Source organism: Cenococcum geophilum (genome assembly GCF_001692895.1).
Source record: "Cenococcum geophilum 1.58 unplaced genomic scaffold K441scaffold_102, whole genome shotgun sequence".
Lineage (NCBI taxonomy): Eukaryota > Fungi > Ascomycota > Dothideomycetes > Gloniales > Gloniaceae > Cenococcum > Cenococcum geophilum.
In genome coordinates this window covers 165,269-181,107 of record NW_027137660.1, presented here as the reverse complement: position 1 = coordinate 181,107, position 15,839 = coordinate 165,269, and the positions used below count along the sequence as shown (strand labels likewise).

Genomic DNA, 15,839 nt, shown 5'->3' with positions numbered 1-15,839 from the left:
ACCGACTGAGTGGCAATGTCGACCTGGTGGCGATTGAGTAATAGTTCCAAATCGTCGTCAGTGTCGTCGTCAGTGTTGTCGTCAGTCTTTTGCCCCAACGCCATGTATATAGAGAGCTTCTAGAGCCAGCTTCAATCGACAGAGTTCTTATGATTGACTTGTCCGTTCGACAAGGGGGAAGCCAGTTTCGCTAGCGACTATACTAGGATACAGGAAATTATGTCGAAAGAAATTTGCTTTTCTGGGGCACTGCCATATGACTTTCGAGTTCGCCCTCCTACCCTGGCTGAATCGGAAAGGTATTATGCAAATGTGTCGAGAGCAAGCTGGTGATAGGAGGAAGATTCTCGCGCCCAGTCCGACACGAAAGAGAAGATGCGTGTCGGAGGCTCGGAGCATCAAATCTCATAAGGCGAAGGAACATTAGCCCACTCTGGCGTGTTGGCAGCCTTCAAGGCACGATACTCCTTGAAGAAGGCCCCGAATCTTTCCTGAGTGATCTCGGCCAGTACCTGCTCTCTGTTCATCGTGATAGGAGAAGGTGCTTCCCGAGACTCATCGAAGTACAGTTTCAGCTTGAACTCACAGAAGAAGGTCAGCGCCTCGACGTGTTGTGGTAGGAGCGGTTTCTTGTCTTTGCGAACCACGAAGACAGTGTCGATGTCCTCTGCCCATCCTTTGTATGGTCTGCCCCACTCTTTCTCTAAGGCAGGGTTGCAACAGAGCATGAGGTACACGGCCGATTCCTCTAGCTTTGGAGCAACCTCGTATTTGACTGCTCTGTGGAATGGTACTCTCGAAACTATTATATCAAGTCCAAGACGGCTGGAGATAGGAGAGACAGGGGAGACGGTCGGATTCGTGAACAGAGGATGGCCTGGTGAGACAAGCAGACGTTGGTACTTCGGAGCATTATGCTTTATTATGTGAAAGTTGCCGTTGATGCGGACGCCTTCGACCTTGCCCGGTGGATTGTTCGACATATAGAAGAGCTCGGAAAGACAAATTGTATGCTTATATGCCGAGAACCACTCTACGATGTGTTTGAAATCGGTCATATTAATGTCCACTAGCTGACCTGTGTCTTCGGATGCTCCTAATTCACCATAAACAATTACCGAACCTCTCCATGGAATTGGTGCAAGACCCTGCGTGGTTGCAAGAATACCGCGGTTAGGCAAAAGGTGCGCAGAGTCACCAGAACCAACGACCAGTTTGCATTTCAAGTCTCTTTGGAGAATCTTGCAGCGCTCGACAAACTGTAAATGGCTAAAACCAGTTTCTTTGTCCCGAAAGGCTTCGAAAATGGGAATATCTCCGTCGTCCTCGTTTTCTACGTACGGAAGCCATACCCACTGGGGCTCATCCTTAGAAACCGGGAACCAGATTGCACGCTTCGTGAGAGGATTTGGCCGTTCACCCAATGTTGCGAACTTCTTACATAACAGCTTGTGAACTGGCCAGTCCACCTTCTGGCACGATTTCGAGCAATATTGAATGCTCCTGCATTTGGAACACACTTCGGATGCCGCTTCATTGCACATTGCACATAGTTTTTCAGCTTGATTTAGGTCTCCATTGGTGGAGGCATCAGTCGAATAATCTATTGCGTCCGCTTGGTCGTGAATATCAGTCATTGTTGCTTCCATCCTAAAGTATGTGACGTGCAAGCTTATTGTGATTGTTTGTGCTGTTCAACCTTTCGATTGCGAAGCTGCAACTGTCAGTGGTGATTTTAGTCATCACGAGCCTCAAGATCTGCTCGCTAATACGTACCAACTGCGAGATCGTGGTGCTGTTTAACTGATTCCTTGAGAGGCGGCCCAAAGAGTAGCGGCGACTCGAAATTGCGATAGCGTGTGAAGAGACTTTCCGCTGCGCCTTGTGGAGGCCGAGGCTCCTATCGACGCGTATTGAATATTCGATACCAGGAATATTGTTATGCGAGATATTTCTTGAAGAAAGTTGGAGGGAGATCGGAACGTGAATCAGCAATGAAATCTTGGGGCCGTTTTGGTAAACGCGGTGAATCGAAAACAATGAGTTCCCGAAAAACAACTTCGAGTGAATTAAAGTGAAGTAAATTGTCACTATCGGGGGGGGGACTGTTGAACAATATGTCCAACTGTCCTTTATTGACTGGTATCACATACATTTATGTGCCAAACCTGGGTTCTATGACTTGCGCGAGGCATGTGCTGGATAGTTGACTAACATCTCGATAGCTATAGAGTAAAGATACTTAACATGTGCCAGAGATAAAGAATGATACGGAAGCGATAGAACATAGAGGAGATAGGATACCGTGGTATACTTCTAATTAAATCCACAAGTTCCGGGGCCATGGGTATGTGGACTGCAAGAGTCCGCTAGTTATGGGATAAACTCTTGTCGACCTGGTGCCGATCACTACTGTATTAGAGTTAGATCAGGGGTGCCTGTGACTCATCCACGTGTATATATAGCGAGAGATATTGTTAGATAGATTATACTTAGGGAGTTAGCTATACTATATGCTAGTATAATCGCATTTAATAAATACAAATGTAGGTAATTCTCTATAATACAAACGTGCAACTATAATCTAGGTGCGTTTGGCACTTAAATAGAGCACCTACCTATTTATTATTAACTCGATATTAAATAGATATAGAAAAGAAAGTATATTTAATATTACCCTGTACAGCGTCTCCGCCTCCTCGTGCTTGCCTCGCTCAGACAGCACCCCCGCCAAGTTGTTCATGCTCTGCAGCGTGTCCAGATGCTCCAGAGTCAGTACCTTCTCCCGTAGCGCCAGCACCCGACTCAGCATGTCTTCCGCTGCCTCATACCTGCCCTAGCTCAGTAGGATCAATCCGAGGATATTTGCGCTCTACAATGTCCTAGTGTCATCTCGACCAAACAGCCCTTCGTGGATTTTCAACGCTATCGCAACCATCTCCTCCGCCTGCACAAACAATCCCTGCCGCCATGCGTACCAGCCAGCGTGACTCATCGACAGCGCCCACTCTTCGTCTCGTTCATTGTCCATCCCCTGCTGCTCCATCGCAGCGAGAGCGTGTGGAAAGAGAAGTCGACATCTCGGCCAATTCGTGTACTCTCCAGTCGGAAACTCCAGAGACATCGCCCGGACGAACATCGAGCGCCATCTGTCCTCTGAACCTGCCGTCCTAAGCCATATCCGTGTCGCAAGCTGGACGAGCCCATGCATCTCGAACTCGTCTTTATCTTCGGCGGCATTGAGCAGCGAGAATTGACGGAGCATAGCTATGTCCTCCTCCAAGTCGACATTTCCACCTGCCAGTCCTGTGCTTAATAAAGTATCTCGTCCGTCTGTGTCTGTATAGTGACGGATCATGAATTCAGGGTATCCCTGCCGGTTGAAGAAGCTCGTGAACGACAGCAAATTTGCTGCTGACGATCGCTTGTTGTGTGATACTCAAAGGAGATCTGCCAGGTGGCGAGCACAGATTTCTGCGCTTCCTCGTCGCGCCTCATATCCGATGCCGCCTTCTGGAGCAGCTGCACCTGTCCTTCAACTCCATGAAGCTCGCTGAGGTACTTCGCAGCCGACATGCGTGATCCTAATCGATTTATGTAAGCCGCTGCTTGGATGATAGCAAGCGGGATGCAGTCGAGAGCCTTGACAAGGTATATCGCGCCTTCTTGCGGGCCATCTCTCAGCTTGTTCTGCGCAAGCGTAACAGCCTCGCACTCGCTCATTGTGCCGATCTCAATGAAATCCTGTTCACGGCCGACGAGTCTCCGTGCAACATTGGTATTCCGCGAGGTGACAGGACTGCTCCATGCTCGTTCTGCGGTAACGACGACGCCAGCGACATGCTCTTCACGTCATGCTGAAGCTCGATCGTAATGTCGTCATCGACGTTGTCCACTATCATGAACCACCGTCCATTTGCTTCATTGCAGAGCCATCTGCGGACGAGCGGGACAGTGTCGGCCGCGATGCCCAACTGAGAAGACAAGCCAACTCTTTCTGCGATCTCGCCAAATGACTCCTTGACCCGCGCTGAGTTGCTTGCGTGCACCTAATAAGGCCAATTGCGCCGACGCATGAAAAGGCAGAACAACTGTTCGGCATGGCCGAGAGAGGTGCATTAGCTTCGAGTGTGGTGTCGTAAATGAAGGACCGAGCTCGCAAAACGCCAAGCGTTGCAGACTGCAGCTGAGCAGGGAGGCTCATCGGCATCACATGCATGCGGCACGAACAAGATGTGGGTGTCTTGCGGAAGAACCAAGACCCATGCCATATAGAAGGTGTGCTCGCGAGGCAGATGAGGCGGCAGCGGCGACGATGCCGCTGTTTCTAGGCCAGAGACGTGAGGAACTCAAACCAAACGTAGCGACACCTTTACCATATATACCTGATGGCAATAGCACCAGCGCGTGACGCTACACGAGGTGTGCATCTCGGTCGACGGCATGCCGGCAAGCATCGACGGCGAGATCAGCGTGAACGGCTTGGACAAGGCGGCGAGCGGGCGAAGAGGCTAGCAGAAACGACATCGAACACCAGGGAGCGATGTGCTGGCAGTGCGTTGTGTGTAGGCCGCAGAAACGTGAGGAGGCGTTGAGGGGTGCGTGGGCAGGCGAATACATAACAGAGAAGAGATGGAAGCAAAGGGTGGGAAGAGGAGTACTATTCAGGGCGAATGAGAGGGACGAGCCGGTCGGAGCAGACAGATGCCGTGTTGGAAAGCTGCCCTTCTCAGAGGGCCATCTGCCGTCTGGTTGAATACAGGGTAATATAAAGTTGAGGTGGCAGGAGTTTTCGGGAACGTGGCTGACGCTGCCGAAACAATTAAGTTTGGCGAATGGTATGTACTTAGGCTTTCAGGCAAACAATCATGCAATATATATTCTCCGATTTATTTATTGCGGCTCTGAGAATATTCTCCACACCACGAAATCGTGTATTCGCCGCATGCACTTTATGAAGTCATATAGTTGTGTTACGTCAAGCACTTCTGAGAGACCATCCACCAAGCAAAGGACTACAAGAAGCTGTCGCTAGTAACCATCGAGCCATTTTATGGACGTTCGGTCGCGGACACTGTGATCCATATATGACAATCTTGAAGCTATGGAAACACTCAAGGACGTTCTCCAGCATCTCATCTTTCCGTGGCTGTTCATGAGCATATCCTCCAGGCGGATTCCCTACACAATTCGCACCCTTATTTCTGAAGGTCGATGGCAGACCTTATTCTGCCTCGATGGTTTTTGTGATGCGCTCTTTGGCAACTTCTGGGCGGTCGTGGGACCGCAAGTCAAGTCAAGCGCCGAAGTGCGTGTGATACCCTTGCTTGAAGGCAGAGTGCGAAATGCCAAAGTGTCGGATCACGTCGTGGGCAAGCCTGTATCGGGGCGAATCTTGGAGATTGGAGCGGGCACAGGCATGTGGGCAGATGTGTTCTTGAGGATCGACACCACTGGGCAACATGCCGGTACCGAGAACGCCAATGGTCCCACGACGCGGAGAAGAGTGGCAACTCGCGGTATCAGCAAGATCTATGGCGTGGAACCGCATGCTCAATCAGTGAAGGCTCTTCGACAGCGCACGAAAGAGCTTGGCATGGAAGACATGTACGAGGCTATACCTGTGGGCATCGAGCAGCTTGATGACCCGCGTGCGACCGGAAGCGCGACGACTATTGAGCCCGGTAGCATTGATTGCATTGTTTCGATATTGTGCTTATGCAGCATACCTGATCAAGAGAAAAACATCAAGGCTCTGTACAAACTGCTCAAGCCAGGTGGTCGGTGGTACGTTTACGAGCATGTCAAGGTCAAGAGAGGTGGGATATTGCTTGGCTGGTACCAGCGTACGTGTTTCACGGTATATTGGCAGCAAGACTGATGTATGGCAGGCTACATCAACTTTTTCTGGGCCTTCTTCTTGGGTTCATGTAGATTATGCCACGACACGACAACGCACTTGAAGGAAGCAGGACCGTGGTCTAGCGTTGACCTAGCACAGCCGCCTGACGAGCCAGCATACAAGATGCTACCTCATATTCTAGGAGTCTTGACGAAATGAGTCTCCTTGGATACCATGAGCAGAGCTTGCTATGCCAGACATTTTCGATTCCTCTACCGTACGGTAGAGGAACCGTTGCCGGATTCCTGTAGAGAACCTAGTGTCCTAAGTCTTGTTCTGAGATATTGCGTTAGCTGTGTGGATATGTCTCAGTGCGCGCTTCCATGATCGCAGAATCTAGCAAACTGAAAGATGAGTCGATCAGGGAAAGACTAATTACATGATTGGCTAGCAAGATATCCTGACCCCAACATGGCACGCACCTGCGCGCCCGAATCAAGTGTAAGCTGCCAAGCTTACCCCGCAATTCGCAGCAGTATATTTGCGCTCCTTCATTATGGTCTTGCCTCAAACTTCAATGTTCATTATGATGGGCTTTGCTAATGAGCCTGAGATGGCTGCAATCGCGAAATCATCCCACAAGCAGTCATACTTTCGATGGATAACTGCCGATTGGATTTGAATCAAGCCCTTGTGGCGCAGGCTCCGCTAGCAAATCTTCTTCGCAACCTACTATCGGACGGAGAACAGGAGCAAATAAAACAACAATTCGACCATGAATGCCGTCGAGACTCCCAGGTGTTGTGGAGTGGCGTACCACGCGAAGTGGCTCAAGCATGGGCGGACAACAGGAAACTACAAACCCTGACAACAGCGATGGGCCCATTAATGGATACACGGCACCCATCCTGCTTGAAGCCGAAAAAGTCACCACGTCAATGGAGTATCTATATGAAGGGCGCTTCTGCTCTGTTTGCGTGTCACATAACAAGAAGCTCCAAAGTCACCGTGCTTTCACCACCTCCACCAGAAAAGCTTAATCCAAGTGGGCATACTAACTACCAACTAATTGAGGAGCCCATCTTGAAGGGAATAATCGGTGGCCACTCCGTAGGATGTATTCAAATGGTGCATCCAACTGTTGGAGGAGCAGAGGAGTTTAGCTACCAAAGCTGGCCGGTCGACAGAACTGAGGAATGGACTGAAAATTTTCCACATCCGACTATAACGCGCATCTCTTGGAGAACAGTGAAGATACAGCCAGAAATGCAGCACATTATAGCAATTGTTGCCGTTGCCGAAAGGTGCCTTTTCTATGCGGAATCTGTGGCAGGTCTCCCATCTCAAGTATTCGCAGAACAGAATGCATCTACAGAAAAGAAGCAAAAGGGAAGTGAAGCCCCAAACAAGTGCCTATCGCGTGTGTATACTAATGCGCTACAGGAGACTAAGCTAGGAACTTCTCAGTTGCAAGATAAGACGCAAGTCGTGAAGAAGAAAGCAAGAGAGGAGAAGGTGAACACGAAGAAAGCAAAGGAAGAGAAGGCGAAGAAGGCAAGGGAGGAGAAAGCAAAACGGAAAAGGGTAAACGAGGAGAGGGAGCAGAGAGCAAGAAAGGAAAAGGCAGAACGGAAAAGGGCAAACGAGGAGAAGGAGCAGAAGGCAAGAGAGGAGAAGGCAAAACGGAAAAGGGCAAACGAGGAGAGGGAACAGAAGGCAAGAGAGGAAAGGGCAAAACGGAAAAAGGCAAACGAGGAGAGGGAGCAGAAGGCAAGAGAGGAAAAGGCAAAAAGAAAAAGGGCTAACAAGGAGACAGAAAAAAAGGCAAGGATGTTATGTAGAGCCGCATTGTAGTAGTTCCCAACCTTAACAAGTTTATGTAAAAGGAGGAGATTACACCAAAGTCATTGAGGTGTTCTATGCCCAGTGGCCGTTAGTATGCGTATCGAGATGTGGAGACCCCACGTATGCCACGAGAGAGAAGACCAACCCTATATCTAGCCAGCATGTTCTTCTTCACAGTAAACAAGCGTGAAGGGCATTGCATTGCTATTTGCAGAAAGAAAGAGAAGAGCTTTTCAACGTAACTCTTCTTCTCAGATAGTGGCAATACCACGCCAGGATTCTCACCGAGACCACGACCTTGCCGTGCTTGCTTTGCTTGGCTGCGACGACCCTTCATCCGAGCACCACGTGTGTTACAAGGTGCCATTACTATCGGAGATATGAAGGCAGCACAATCAGAACAGTTTAGGAGGCGAGCCGATGTATGTGCGGGTGCTGCAGAAGGGCACTGAGGCGCCTCGGGCTCGTCTTGTCAACGCGTATTCTAGCGTGTAACTCGGTGAGGAGAGGTTAAAGTGTTTGCACATCCTCACATGGCATCAAAGTCTAGTAGCTCGCATAGGAATATGCATAGTACCGCGAGTCATTGTCTAAAGCTCTTCGCGCCTCGTGGATACATATAAAAGCTGGCTGTTGAGAGGTTAAGTCTCAAAAAAACCAGCAACAGAGCCAATTTAGTCCTTAGCGGATTCCGCCTATCTCGAAAATGTCCTATGATACAACAATACCATTGACAATAGCCTCTAGTCTATATGAGATAAAAAAAATCAAGACTAACGTTATACCGCCTCAATTCTTGACGCCTCAGTCCCTACCTCCACAGGTATGTTGTCTTCAATGCATCTCTACCTAACAGATGGCTGTAACCATACACTTGTGACTCCATAGTTGCGAACGGATTCAAACTAGCGTGATAATCCGTAGACTGTTTCTGTCGCCTGGCCAAGCTTCTCCATCCATGATTCCGTGAATGTAACCATGCCCGACGAGACGGAAGTTGTCACCGACGGGTGACAATATAAGCGGCATGTTCATGCCCGAAACAACGGCAACAACATCGGCTATAGTAACGCCACCTTAGGCGGTTCCCATTCCCTTGTCTGTCAAAAAGAACTTCTTCCCTCGTGAAACATTCCATGCTTGGTAATGAAACATTCGAAGCTCAGCATCACTTCCTTCTCCGCCAGGGTGGAGAGTCCTGTCGCACCAGATTCTGTTCATCATGTCCCTAAGATCTTGCCTTTCCTCTTTCAGAACCCGTCTATTTCCTTCTAAAAGTGCATCATACCATTTGTTGAAAGCAGAAATCTCTCTGTCGATCTTCCCCGGTTCAAGACGTGAACGACGGGATTCCTTCTTCACGAGAAAATTGGGTGAGTCTTGCAGGACAGTGTAGTAGAATTCGCTAGTGGCATTAGGACGGACGACATTGGCATGAATACATTGCGCCCACTCGCGAAAAACTTGAAATGCTTGCCATCGGTCTTCGGCCATTTCGGGATAAAGATGAAATTCCGGCTCTACGCAGGCAAGGAATGGCGACTTCTCAGAGAACGGCATAACTCGGCCAACCCAACGGATGACATCAACAACCACGCCACGTAGTTTTAGAGTCTGTTGAGTGCTATCTATGTTGAACAGAGGGTCTGGCGCTCCAGCGTTGAACATATCGGCTAACGTTACTGGCGGAGTACTCGAATGGGAATAGCTATGCTCATAATCGGGTACCCAAGAGGGAAGGACTTCATTGCGACTTGGCCTGCTGACTTCGTATAACATGGTAAGACTGGCTTCGTTTTCCATTATAATTTTCGTCACTTCGGAGTATAACTGTCGCAGATCTTTCTGGTAATCAGGTGGAGGCATGTAAAGATCAAGAAAGAGGCAGATCCCATAAAGACCAAATATTTTGTCCCTTGAATCGCTGCATATTCTGTTCCGTCCGTAGCTGACAGTTTCTGATAGTTTTGGCCTCTTGTCGTTGCCGGGGTCGAAGTGGAAAAATTGCTGCGAGGAGTCCATAGACCACGATGAACGCCAGTGCTGTATTTGCGACCGGACATTTATGAAGGCGCCGAGGGCGTCATCTAGAACAGTCCAATGCTCAAATGGGAATGTGCGCATGACTTCCATAGCACATATAATCTGAGCCCACTCGATCTTCCTATCTCCATAATAGAATGTGGCGGAATGCGGACTTAGTGCAATCTCCTGCAGTGTCCATACTCGGCTGAACCACGGATGACCAAAGAATTCTTGCATCAAACTCCACTTATGACCGGACTCAATCGACTTTGGTGGCTTTGAGCCTTCCAAGATATTAGCCTCGTTAACCAATAGAATAGCCGGCTTACTTTTGCGGACATCATCGAATAATTTCTGTAGATCCGGCCGAGCTGTAGTCGTAAGATTATGATTTGCAATCTTCTTGATATACTCAATCGCGAGTAAACCATCTCTTGTCACGCTTTTCCCAAGACACACAAGCACTCTTTTGGCGAGGGTGTACACGTATCCCATGTACTCAATTTGACGCTGCTTTTCCTCGCTATCTGCTTGGTTGATACAGACAGCGTCCATCCATACGTAACGATCTTCATGAAGAAGTCGTACTCGGCGGAGTGCTGCATCGCTGTTGGCGGTAATATCCAACTTTGAAAGCCCGTCATATATGCTGCGGCACCAGATGTAGTGGGCAGGAGAAGGATTTTGCCCTTCCCATGTGTACGAAATTGCCTCATACTCCAATATCGGGCCTTTCCTGTTGTCTAAGTTGGTGACGAAAATTTCGCATCGGAGCGCTGCGGAAAAGTCCCTTGAAGGCTTCAGCCTGATTATTCTGGTCACAAGACCAACCTTTGGCAGAGGAGCATAATTGTATTGCGAGTCCATCTGCTTGGGTCAAGACGTTAAGAGGGTGAATACTATAAGAACATGACATATGGTGGGGTAGTCGAATGAAAGACGAGGGAGGAAGAGAAGTGGTGGAATAAGCTCAAATGAGAACTTACTCGCTGTCAGCCGCCGTCTATTTATCGCAATAAAAGAAAAGCTATTAGGCGCTGTCCGAAGCCGGACAGATGTCCGGTCAGCGACGCTTGAGCGTTATTTACTTTCTTATAGTCAACGGCGATGTGGGGTTTCAATTATCCTGGGTACTAGCTACTTTACCTGCCTGGTTACGCTTGTTGTGCGTATTTGACGTTGCGGAAATCGTTGGGGGCGTGCCGAGTAGGCGCTTTTAGGATAGTCGAAAAGAACGAAATGGAGAGGCGAATGGTAAGTTTAAAATTATCTTCACATCCGCCTACTCGGTTTCCCAACTCTTCGACGCCCTTCAAATGGATGAAGAGGGGAGATCTTGCTTGGCTCGCCGCACGTGGTCACTAGGATGTTGCGCGAGGAAAGGCCACTTTGATTGGAGTCTTTGGAGGGTACCAATCAACGAGAAAAGACGGGTGAAGTTGCACTCTACGGCGGTTATAGGGCTGATGACGACTTCCTAGTTTGTTGGCAAATTTTCATGTTCGAATATGGCCCTCAGAACTTTATTAGGAGCAATGACAGCTAGATGGGGAAGCTATGCAACCTAGGATCTTTTTACGCCATGAAGAAGGACTCAAAGAGCTTGACCACCGCCTCGCGCCCGCTCCCTGGCGCGTACTAGAGTAGCATTCCGACCGAATAAGTCTCTTGCCGCCTCGTACCTGTGATTTGCGGGTCACTGCGACATTGTTCGACAATCTGAGCCCATTGCGCTGCCGTCATCAGCCGATAGCTTCATTGTCTTGCTATAGACCGGATCACTCAGAGCCACCACAATTACATGTCTAGAGTCGCTACAGTAACTTCCTGGATGCCTTCATTTTCTTTCCTTTCGAAGGTGTAGCCCAGTCCCATTCATCACGAATCTCTTTTGTACCCAGCTGCTGCAGTTTGCATGCATCTTCAACCTTGTCGGATAGTGCTAGAGGCTTCGTGCCGCTAGTCTTCGCTGGCAGGTGTGGAGATTGAGGACTCAGGTTGTGAGATGGTATCTTCCGATCTTTTCTCTTCCGCTTTTCCGCTTGTGCTAAGTGAGTTCTCTGTGAAAATGAATGTCAGCGCCGTGATCAAACATCAATGTAGACGATAATCGCGGAAACAAGGCAATACTCTGAAAGATAGATCAATCGGAGACTAAAGCATACCTACAATGATGGGCCGGTGCTTGTTCAGACGTTTAAGATCGCCTAATCCTGCTTCAAGGACTGCTAGCCTCTCAGAGCACCGTTTTCGCTCGGTAGAGTACCCTTCACTCTCCATCGTAAGACGGTTGATGTCCTCTTCCGCCATATCGCATATTGATTCTGGATGGAACAGCGACGGCAGTTGTTTTAGGAGGCAATCTTCAACGGCAAGGACGCCAACATCATCAACGACATTCTTTAGAGCAACCTGAAGAGCATGTAAGCGTGGGCATTTTGGCTAAATTAGACCTGCTAACCTTGTAGTATGCTTGCATGTAGTCAACTGCGAGGTCACTTGCGTGGCGCTCCATATAAACTTCGGTGCGTTCCTCCAAAAGCGGTAGGAGTTTGGATAAATCTACGGATCGAACTCCGTATATGTGGTCTGCGTTAGCGAATTCCTTTAAGATCGTTTCGTAGCCTCGCCGGCGTCTATCAGCTTGAGCTTTTCGCACATTATCCGTTAGGTAATGATTGTATGTGATCGGATGACTGCTGTAATGTGGCTCAAGTAACTCAGTCACCTTTTGATCAAGGTTCTTTTTCAGGGCATCAATACGTTCGCTAATGATCCGAAACATGCCATCTGCAACCTCGTCAACAGCTACATGATTCAAAATTGCCTGTGCCGCTTGAAACACGGCTTGAAGTATGGCGTCCTTTGCCTCTAGCGCGATACCTTTCCATGGATGGCACTGCTCGCTGAAGAGTTCGCCGATGATGAGAGGATTAAAGGTACCTGGGAGTTCGCAGCCTCTGCTTCTTCGCATTAACTCCTTAACCTCGTCGATGTAGTCAGACCGAGATATCTCTCTCGGGGAGGTTTCGTCATCCGGCTCCTGCACCTCGTCCACCAGAGGATCCCTATCGACAATGACGCGCGTCTGTCCGTCTATACGCATTTTATCTTTGAAACTGGTCAAAGAATTCTGCACTACGGCTCGCAGGCGCTTCTGATACCCGTCTTCGGTTTTTGCGCTCCCGAAAAAAGGGTCATTGTAGATCCTGTCTACAGCAGCCTTCATCAACGTCGAAAAGTCATTGCTAACGGAAAGCAGATAGCGACGCCGCTCATCAAAAGTCGTACGGGGAATACCAAGAGTTCCAAGTCGGCGCTGGCAATCTGTTATGCCTAATTCGACATCTCGAATGAGGTTTGGCAGCTGAAGCAGGATCTGGTCTTTCAAAACATTGCTAAGTCGCTGCCGCAGTGACTTAACACTAAGGTGCGCCGAATCCATCTTTGTCCATATTCCCCTGGCGAAGAATTCCTCCTCGTCATTGTCACGCTCGGCCGAGGAAGCATGTCTCGTCTCATAACTTCGATTCTTGAGAACATGCCAGCCAAGTCGAAACACGACGTCTTCATTCTGAGCTAACCTGGAGTATGATGCTTCACTGTCTGATCCAGCACTCAGCGTGTCTGGTTTCGTGATTAGGCCGATCGTCCGTGTTCCCTTCGGATCTAGCTCTTGAGCCAACTCGGTTACGTCTTGCAAGTTGATATCACTTTTCGCCGAGACAACGACCAGGATGATACTTCGTGGTCTCCCCATATAGCTACGTACCATCTCCTTGACTATAGCCGAATCTGCAACCGATTGATCCTTGTTGCCCGCTCGGAAAAGTCCTGGAAGGTCGACTATCGTGAGATGCGGCTGTGTGGGTCCGGACAGCTCCAAGAGTAGGATATCCGTGCTGAAAACCTTAGCATCATATAAACCCATCTCTTCCTTCGCTTTCTCAATAACACTTCCAAGGTCCGGTTTGACGGGGTCAACTTCTGGATGAAAACGAGAAAGTCGCTGCTTCTCGTCTGCTAATCTCTCCGGGCCAGGAATAATCGAGACTTTGATTCCAACAGCATCGTCCCGACGAAGTATAAGCTCCGTCGCGAAACGAGTGCATAGATTATCCTTTGCTGGAAACGACATGCGCAATATCGCCTCAAGCGCAGAACTCTTCCCACTTGATTGATCTCCGCAGACAACAATCTCGGGAAGGTCCACGTATCTGCTCACGCCTCTAGAACGAAGCCTGTCAATGGCATCTAGAAGATCCCGATGGTCCTGTGACTGGAGAGATGTGGTACTCATTGTGAAATATTTGTCGCGTGGGCGATGAGATGGAACCTGAAATGGAGAGCTTGACATAACTTGAGTTCGCCAGGAAACAGATCCAGGTCATGGTGATACGAAAGACGTGTCCTGCGTAACATTTTATCCGAATTGCAAAGGGTCGACTCATGCCCAATAACTTGGTGCACTTCATCCTAAGAGACATTCTCGGGGAGCTTAAAAAATGTGTGGGTGCTTGTCAACCGGGAACAGCAAATCGTGACCGATGCCTAACACTAACTCATACTCATTAGAAACTACATCTCGGAAAGCTAATATTTTTTTAGGACCCATGAAAGGCTGCGGTGCATGCACTTGCCCAAGGAAGACGGGCATGATTTATGGTAACTTACTTAGTGTTTTAACATTGCGCGACCATGGCTGGCGCTGATGACCGAAGCGGTTTTACCTAACGGTGGGGAACCGGCCCGCTTGACTACTGTGGGCTGCAGCACCGAATGTTTAGAGCGAGTTTGGAAAAACCTCGGGATTTCTCAAGAGCCTTTCGCTAGTTTATGGCTCAAAAATTTTCGCTTCTAGCAGCCACTTCGTTTGCTAATTAGTTATTATTTTCATTGTGATCTCTCTATTAGAACTATCATTTCTTCTTCAGTTGCTGTTCCTGGAATTGGCTTAGAAATATACGCGTGAGTGCTAAGATTTTCCCCACCCTAGAGCTACGGTGGGTTTCCGCTAGCACAGTTGTTCACATTTGTTCTTGTGATGCTCTCAATTTTAAAACACGACTTGGACAATGACTGGGTCTACTTTGCAAACTGCTCTTGTTGGTATATCCGCTGCTCGTGAGTACGTTCCGAACCATGTTGTCGTCGTCGCCGCGAGTCAGGCAAAGACATTTGCAACAGAACAAGTGCCGAAGGCTGCTGGTGCAGTGAGTTCACTTCTTGTGCGAGCGATCATAGACCAAGGGTAAATGCTATCGTAGATTGTCAACTCCGCGCGAGAAAATCCCGGTGCTACTGCTGGAGTTATATTAGCTACTACAGGCTTAGCTATTGTAGCGGCACCTGCAGTTGTATCTGCACCAACTCTATTGGTCTCTGGGTTCGGCAGTACTGGTGTTGGAGCAGGTACGTTCTTGTCTTCTGCATTCAAGGCTCGACTAAGCCATGTGAAGGCACAACTGCCGCCGGTGCTCAAAGCAGCATTGGAAACGTAGTCGCGGGTAGTGTTTTCTCCACACTTCAGAGCGCTGGGACAGGCGGTGCCGGATTGGCGGTTGTTAATGGAGTGTACAGCTTGGTGGTGGCGTAATGGCAACAGTCGGTTCAGGCGTCGCATTTTGTAGATCAAAATTGTGAAGTTTGTTGCACAGTTAGTCGGAGAGCTTTTGAGGAGATGGCACGACAGTCAAGAGTTTTCAAGAGTGCGCGAAGAGAGTGAAGCAAGTCGGGCACATTCTGATTGTACTTGTAAGAAGCGACTAGTCGTTGATGATCAAATTCTTAGTTAATCTAACATCACTGAAAGGCTACGGGTTCATCGTGTATACTAACGTTCGTCCATGACAAATGAAAGCCTTATCATCTAGAGTAATATATGTGGTAATGTACCATGCAAACGGCTCCTAGCACAGCAATCTCTTCATCATATGCAACAAACTTAGCCACGCCAATTCCGACCAATCTTCATCCCAAGACTCTGCAGATATGAGAACAGCGAGCCTTTTGCTTAGATGAGGAGGAGGTTCTAGAAACGGGACCGTGAGCAAGACTGAGTAAGAGCATGAGCAGCCCAAGGCAGTTAGATTTGAGCTTGAGTGACCATGATTGAGCTTGAGTTGAC

General features: G+C 48.8%; 8 protein-coding genes across 8 annotated transcripts; 3 read left to right on the top strand and 5 right to left on the bottom strand.

Moving 5' to 3' along the window:
* Window positions 1–1,025: 1,025 nt before the first annotated feature.
* On the bottom strand, window positions 1,026–1,550 carry K441DRAFT_486745 (uncharacterized protein; the record flags this gene model as incomplete). The annotated part of the gene is made up of 1 exon (XM_067641945.1): window positions 1,026–1,550. A coding segment is annotated over one exon (525 nt), but the record flags the coding sequence as incomplete, so codon positions are not given.
* A 1,034-nt stretch (window positions 1,551–2,584) lies between these two features.
* K441DRAFT_682966 (uncharacterized protein) lies at window positions 2,585–3,723 on the bottom strand (the record flags this gene model as incomplete). The annotated part of the gene is made up of 4 exons (XM_067651645.1): window positions 2,585–2,614; window positions 2,678–2,831; window positions 2,979–3,306; window positions 3,420–3,723. 4 exons carry the CDS (start codon window positions 3,721–3,723, stop codon window positions 2,585–2,587), a joined length of 816 nt encoding a protein of 271 aa, XP_067496457.1.
* Window positions 3,724–5,104: 1,381 nt separating this feature from the next.
* On the top strand, window positions 5,105–6,061 carry K441DRAFT_596911 (S-adenosyl-L-methionine-dependent methyltransferase; the record flags this gene model as incomplete). Its single annotated transcript, XM_067645040.1, has 2 exons — window positions 5,105–5,846; window positions 5,892–6,061. 2 exons carry the CDS (start codon window positions 5,105–5,107, stop codon window positions 6,059–6,061), a joined length of 912 nt encoding a protein of 303 aa, XP_067496456.1.
* Window positions 6,062–6,499: 438 nt separating this feature from the next.
* On the top strand, window positions 6,500–7,054 carry K441DRAFT_596829 (uncharacterized protein; the record flags this gene model as incomplete). The annotated part of the gene is made up of 1 exon (XM_067645037.1): window positions 6,500–7,054. A coding segment is annotated over one exon (555 nt), but the record flags the coding sequence as incomplete, so codon positions are not given.
* A 1,210-nt stretch (window positions 7,055–8,264) lies between these two features.
* K441DRAFT_701585 (uncharacterized protein) lies at window positions 8,265–10,143 on the bottom strand (the record flags this gene model as incomplete). The annotated part of the gene is made up of 3 exons (XM_067653351.1): window positions 8,265–9,996; window positions 10,042–10,083; window positions 10,125–10,143. The coding sequence occupies 3 exons, from the start codon at window positions 10,141–10,143 to the stop codon at window positions 8,765–8,767; spliced, it is 1,293 nt and encodes a 430-aa protein (XP_067496454.1). The 3' UTR covers window positions 8,265–8,764.
* Window positions 10,144–10,153: 10 nt separating this feature from the next.
* On the bottom strand, window positions 10,154–10,801 carry K441DRAFT_623844 (uncharacterized protein; the record flags this gene model as incomplete). The annotated part of the gene is made up of 2 exons (XM_067646060.1): window positions 10,699–10,801; window positions 10,154–10,579 (listed from the first exon to the last, which is right to left on the bottom strand). A coding segment is annotated over exon 2 (426 nt), but the record flags the coding sequence as incomplete, so codon positions are not given.
* Window positions 10,802–11,178: 377 nt separating this feature from the next.
* Window positions 11,179–14,362, bottom strand: K441DRAFT_709621 (interferon-induced GTP-binding protein Mx). Its single transcript, XM_067653861.1, has 3 exons — window positions 12,174–14,362; window positions 11,878–12,124; window positions 11,179–11,772 (listed from the first exon to the last, which is right to left on the bottom strand). Exons 1-3 carry the CDS (start codon window positions 14,067–14,069, stop codon window positions 11,672–11,674), a joined length of 2,244 nt encoding a protein of 747 aa, XP_067496452.1. The 5' UTR covers window positions 14,070–14,362; the 3' UTR covers window positions 11,179–11,671.
* A 211-nt stretch (window positions 14,363–14,573) lies between these two features.
* K441DRAFT_671561 (uncharacterized protein) lies at window positions 14,574–15,567 on the top strand. Its single transcript, XM_067650438.1, has 3 exons — window positions 14,574–14,925; window positions 14,980–15,124; window positions 15,172–15,567. Exons 1-3 carry the CDS (start codon window positions 14,788–14,790, stop codon window positions 15,306–15,308), a joined length of 420 nt encoding a protein of 139 aa, XP_067496451.1. The 5' UTR covers window positions 14,574–14,787; the 3' UTR covers window positions 15,309–15,567.
* Window positions 15,568–15,839: the final 272 nt, after the last annotated feature.

What these genes read in the sequence shown, in the direction of transcription:
- K441DRAFT_709621 (XM_067653861.1), bottom strand. Translation starts at nt 14,069, where the DNA reads ATGTCAAGCTCTCCATTTCAGGTTCCATCTCATCGCCCACGCGACAAA. An exon ending in ACATGCAAGCATACTACAAG is followed by an intron (nt 12,125 to 12,173) that starts GTTAGCAGGTCT and finishes CATGCTCTTCAG; the next exon opens with GTTGCTCTAAAGAATGTCGT. An exon ending in GCACCGGCCCATCATTGTAG is followed by an intron (nt 11,773 to 11,877) that starts GTATGCTTTAGT and finishes TCATTTTCACAG; the next exon opens with AGAACTCACTTAGCACAAGC.
- K441DRAFT_671561 (XM_067650438.1), top strand. Translation starts at nt 14,788, where the DNA reads ATGACTGGGTCTACTTTGCAAACTGCTCTTGTTGGTATATCCGCTGCT. An exon ending in TGCCGAAGGCTGCTGGTGCA is followed by an intron (nt 14,926 to 14,979) that starts GTGAGTTCACTT and finishes ATGCTATCGTAG; the next exon opens with ATTGTCAACTCCGCGCGAGA. An exon ending in CAGTACTGGTGTTGGAGCAG is followed by an intron (nt 15,125 to 15,171) that starts GTACGTTCTTGT and finishes AGCCATGTGAAG; the next exon opens with GCACAACTGCCGCCGGTGCT.